Source organism: Sinocyclocheilus rhinocerous, unplaced genomic scaffold (assembly GCF_001515625.1).
Source record: "Sinocyclocheilus rhinocerous isolate Xijiao unplaced genomic scaffold, SAMN03320098_v1.1 scaffold4094, whole genome shotgun sequence".
Taxonomy (NCBI): Eukaryota; Metazoa; Chordata; class Actinopteri; order Cypriniformes; family Cyprinidae; genus Sinocyclocheilus; species Sinocyclocheilus rhinocerous.
The window spans coordinates 92857-98724 of NW_015636589.1; the positions used below are offsets into that span (position 1 = coordinate 92857).

General features: G+C 37.9%; 1 protein-coding gene and 1 pseudogene across 1 annotated transcript in view; one reads left to right on the plus strand and one right to left on the minus strand.

Annotated features, from left to right (window-relative positions):
* The window catches only part of LOC107748011 (receptor activity-modifying protein 3-like), a 20419-nt gene extending 19101 nt beyond the window's left edge, over window positions 1-1318 (plus strand). The window contains exon 7 of the mRNA XM_016562657.1: window positions 987-1318. Coding sequence (XP_016418143.1) covers window positions 987-1230 — 244 coding nt within the window. The 3' untranslated portion in view covers window positions 1231-1318. The remainder of the gene's footprint in view (window positions 1-986) is intronic.
* Window positions 1319-2789: 1471 nt separating this feature from the next.
* LOC107748009 (UDP-glucuronosyltransferase 2A2 pseudogene) lies at window positions 2790-5067 on the minus strand (annotated as a pseudogene).
* Window positions 5068-5868: the final 801 nt, after the last annotated feature.

The window sequence follows — 5868 nt, forward strand, 5'->3', positions numbered from 1 at the left end:
CCAAAATCATCACAATTAAAAGAACCAAATACTTAAACTACTTCAGTCTGTGTGCATTGAATTTATTTAATACACGAGTTTCACAATTTGAGTTGAATTACTGAAATAAACTTTTCCACGACATTCTAATTTATTGAGATGCACCTGTATATACATAAATGTTTACATGAAAAAAATTCATATGCATTTTTGCATGTGCATCACACTCTAAAACTAAGAGTTTCTGTATCTTTTCATATGTACAAGTTCTACTGAGAAAGGACAAATGTTGCTTACTAACATGGTATATGCACAAAGAAAGGAAATGGTCATAGAACAATTGAAGGATGTGTGGGAAAGAAGTGAGGTATTTCTTGAAGCCTGATCGCTGGCTACTTAAGGGACTCTGAGACTTCCTGGTCCATTAAACAATGAGAGACATTTCCGTTTTCTGCATAAGCATAAATAAGAAATTGTGTTGTTGTTGTGAACCAGAGTGATTAGGGTTTTTTTGCTACTATTGTCTGTTACACAACTCACTTTAGGACAGTATCATTATGAAAGAGTAGCACTACCTATATTAAAACCAAAAATACAGTAAATACAGCAATATTGTGAAATATTACTGCAATTTAAAACTGTTTTCTATTTGAATATATTTTAGAATTTAATTGATTGCTGTGATCAAAGCTGAATTTTCAGTGTCACATGATCCTTCAGAAATCATTCCAATATGATGATTTGCTGCTCATTAAAACATTCCTTTTTGTGTAAAGTGTGATACATTTAACATCAGAATTCTATAATGAATAGAAAGTTTAAAAGAACAGCATTTATTTGAAATTGACTTTTTTTGTAACAAAGTTTTTACTGTCACTTCTGATCAGTTTAACACATTCATTTCCAACTCCTTCATAGTGTACATTTTTGTAAACCTGTGATTGATTACACGTTTCTTTCTGTCACACAGCTCACTTTATGTTTCTCTCTCCCTCTCCTATGTCCAGAAACTACCACAAGTTAACTGAGTGTATTGAGTTTATATGCAATGCGCTAGGGTGCTTCTACCCTAATCGTGTGGTGGAGCAGCTGTTCGTGAGGATACACCGGCAGTACTTCAGTTCTTGTAACAATGAAGAGGATTTACCCGACGCCCCGGCTGGAGTCGTGCTCGTATCCACACTGCTGCCTATCCTCCTCATACCCTTCATAGTGTACATCGTGGTCTGGAAGAGTAGTTTAAGGGACTGAGTGCTTTTGCATTGTCCCGGATGAGTTAAAGTGATAGTTCACTTCAAAAATGAAAATCCTGTCATCATTTACTCACACTTGTGTCTGACACCTGTATGACTTTCATTCTTCTAAAGAAGATATTTTGAAGTTGTTGTTTGGATGTTCTTCAAAATAGTTTTTTTTGTGTTTTGCAGAACAGAGGATTGAAATGAGATGAGGGTGAGTAAATGATGACCCAGTTTTTACTTTTTGAGTGAGCGGTTGCTTTAAAGTAAACTTTGAATGTATAAAGTTCATGTGGTTCACAATGATGTAATTACTGTAAATAAAACACACGCAGTGGGTGTGTGATTTTTCAACACGCTCATGATTAAGTGTAAAACAGTCTGATAAAATGTACGATTTGTGATCATGATATGAATATACTGTGACTTACTGAAAATATTGAATGTCCTACATATCCTGCTAGACTTTATTCCGTTGTTGTATGTCAGTTTTGCAGCTATTTATTGAAGTTTGAAAATGCTCAGCAACTTGCTCTCAAAACAACTCAAAACAAAATATTGAAGGCTTATTTTTAATGCATTATAAGGATATTCATAATGGCATGCATAAGGCATGCCTTATAAAAACCATTATAATCTGTTGCATCATCTCATGAATCATAACTGCAGTTATAATTTATAATAATAATTTAATAATTTATGCATTTAGCAGACGCTTTTATCCAAAGCGACTTACAGTGCATTCAGGCTATACATTTTTTTTAAATAATATAATAATACATTACAATACCTAACAATTTGTGGTTATGCCTTTTAAGAGCGCAATGTTTTATAACACACAATGAACACATTATATCCAAGTTACAATGCATTATGGTTCCCATAGTTATAATGAATGTCTTATATTTTGACATTGTTTAAAATAATTTAACCTTAGGTTTAATGTCTTATAACCACTTCATAATATCTTATGATTTTTTAAAAGGAGATCAAGCCTTTTTATTTTATGAAAAGCAGACAACTGCTAAACAATTATTATTTATCATTATAAAGCATTTTAATTGTTTACTAGAATACTTGTCACTTTATTTTAAGCAGTAACAAATCACTCAAAATTAGTAAGATACTATGCAGATTCTAAACAACATCTAAATATTACAAATATAGGAATTATAAGCTAATATAACATGGTGTTCATTGTGTTATACATCATTATACACTTAAAGGTTATAACCACAAATAGACGGTATTATAACTGCTGTTATTATTATTCATTATTAACATATTAATTTAGTGAGCAATTATGCATGCATTATAATAAGACAAGACATTAAAAGCATGCTTTTTTTCATGCATTGGTCAATTTTACAATTTTGTGTTCTTTGGCTTTTCAGAAAGAGTTGTTTCAGAGTGGAAAGAAAATATCCAAAATACACAAGGCTTTATCCAGTGTTTAGATTTCTGTTCTGGAAATATATGTTTTATTAGTGCATATTTAATAAGATAATGCCTCCTTTGCATATTTAAACATAACATTTCAGAAAACTTGTAATTCCATTTTTTTTGCAATTCTTAATGTAATCAAATGGATAAGTACGATCTATTAGTTAATTTTTTAGCCTATTCATCTGGGGTGCCTTGCCTTAAGAATACACCTGTAATATATTATAAATACAGGCTTCATAGAGAGTGTTAATAAATATTATTTATTGTTTATCAGTGCATCACTCACGTTTTGATTTCTGTCTCCTGCACAGTCTAAAACACAAATAGCGTATTATAAGAACCACAGCTCCTCCTACTGCCAACACCACTGCTAGCAAAAATGCCATCACGTCTAAAGAGTGATACGAGTACCACGGCATCTTATAAGAGTCTGTACGTAAATGAGCAGCACCCTTATGCCGCATGACGTACTCTATCCAAAAGAGGGCCCTCTCTTGCGGTTGTATAGGCTGGTCTTTGTGTAGCCTAGACAGCCGTTGCATGTTGTCCCTGTACGATGGCTGATGTAAAACCTCCCGGACTGCCGCCGAAAAGCTCTGTCTGTCCAGTTTGGTGACGTCAAGAACCTTAGCGGCCCCTCGTACCTTGAGTCGCAACATATTGTCGAATTGGTCAAAAAGCAAGGGAATCCCAACCACTGGAACCCCATGGTAGATAGACTCAAAAATGCCATTCGCTCCACCGTGAGCGACAAATGCACGTGTTTTAGGGTGACCGAGCAGGTCGTTCTGAGGGAGCCACTTAACCAGAAGAGTGTTGTTGCCCAGATTATGAGGACGCTCTCCTAAGTGCCTCCAGATGACTCGCTGAGGCAGCTGAGCAAAACCAGCAGCGATTTCAGTCGTGATTTCACTTGGAAGACCTCTCACGAGCGTCCCAAGTGACATCACAACCACCCCGTGTTCTCCTGAACCTTGCACAAACTCCTCCAGGTCTGGAGGTAAGGGCTTGGAGGGTTTGCATTGGAAGCCTCCGATGTAGACGATGTTGGGCATGGTTGGACGCGGGAACTCAAAGACGAAATCCGACCTCATGAGCCAAATATCTGCGCCTTGCAGCAAGTGGTAGAAATCAGTTTCAGGTCCAAAATAGCGTGCAACTAGTTTGTCATATTCTGGTCTCACAATGAAATGGTCTATGCACGTGTTTAGCACATAATGGAAAATGTTCTTGAGCCTGTCTCCAAATGACATGCGGTTCGGCAAGCGGCTTAACGCTGCTGGGACGTAAGAAACCGGAGAAGGCGCGACAACAAAGTGCCCTTCTCCACTAGTGATCCATCTCACGTTGTAAACCATTGGTAATTTGAGTTTATGAGCCACCAGCACTCCTGCAGGCAGACCTGGATCGATAAGAACTAAGTCGTAACGTCCCTCATAGAGCTGTTTCATCAACATGGGGTTTTCGAAAATCTCCACAACCAGCTGACTTGCTTGCCAATGCATGCCGTAGAGAATCTTCAACATCTGCCAATAGAACTGCACGAATGCAATCGGCGATCCTCCATGTTTTTGTATCTCAAGCATTTTGCTCAGGAACGAGATGAAGAAATCTTGTTTCTCTATGTTTATTGGCTCTGGTAGGGTCACTGTTATGGCTTTGTAGTGCGGTGAATGCTCCTTGACGTACCAGCTGCTGGCGGTTCGTACCACGGTGACCTCGTGACCGCTGGAGTGAAGGACCTCGATCAGTATATTCATGTTGACCCAGTGGCTTCCGTCCACAGGAAAAACAAGGACCTTCCCGGCCAGAGCAGAGGGAAGGTTGGTGAAGAGGAGTACGGTTAGCAGCAGAAGACAGCGTGAAGATTTTAGGACATTCATTGCTCCCTAGTGCACAGAAAAACACTAATGTTTGACAGACGTAATGCATAACACGATGAAATCATAATTCCTTGAACAAAAAAGTTTGCTCTGTGTTTATTTGATTGAACACATTCCTCTAATGCCGGAAAACACTTCATGCTTGAGTGCATGCATGGACACACACAGGACAAGCCTGAATAGACAGTGTTATTAAAAACAGATGTGTCCTGTTAACCGTTAAGTTTTTGGAGGAAGATTGCATGTTGTATTTGCACGTTCTTTTCTGTGCAACATGCACATTATAAAAGACTCAATGTGAAAGTGAGACTAGAAATTCTGATGGTATTTTCTGCATTTTAACACAAGTATGATTTAACAAAAAGTAGTAAAGTAAAGGTTCATTACTATAGAAACATAACTGATTTAACTGGATGTGGTTTTCTTGCAAAGAAAAGAGGAAAATAAATCACTTTTACCTTCTTCTGTTGCCTGTCTTCCTCTCTCTGATGAAACAAGGGTTTGTTCTGTCTGGTTCCAGATCATGCTTTAGTATTGCGTAACTGAGTGGAGGTAATCCCAGAAAAGTGGGTGTTGTTAATGTGTTTGAGTTTGCGTGAGAAGCGTGCACTAGTGCTGTTTCATAAAAACCTTCTCCAATATTTGCTCCAGGACTTAAAACATGTCTCTTCTCTCTTTCTCTTTACTGGCACAGTTCAAGGATGATGGCAACATGGTTCTATGTTTAATATCTTCAGCAAATTAGATCAAATGTCAGGTCATTAAACTCTTTAGATAAGAATAAAGTGTTAGACTGTAAAGCATGCAAGACAACATCATGAGAATGGAGTGAGAAGAAAACGCTGGGATAAACGACAGGAGGAAAAGCTGAAGCTGATGCTTCACTGACACCAGTCATGAGGGAGTACGTTACCCCTAAACATTGAAAAGATATTAGGATATTACGACAACATTACTCTTAGGACATCGCAAACTAATTTTTTTCATGAATATGACTTAACCTGATTGAGGACGCGCGCAGTCATTCAGGCAGTCTCTCTCTCTCTCTCATGTTTTGTGCCGTTGATCGTCGTCGTCATCCTTAATAAATAAAACATTTATTCATGCTTCGGTGTCAGCTGTGAATCCAGTGGAGAGAAATCCCCCAACAACACTAACTGCAAACTGGCATTCAGATCTGCCTCCATTTTGTTTGCAATGCCCCACCTTCCAACGATCCAATCAATTCCCGAAGGACGAAATCAAGTCCCGCCCTCTCATTTCAGATGCCGTTTCACTCGGATATACGTCACAGTAGAGAAGAAAAGACAATCACAACTTCC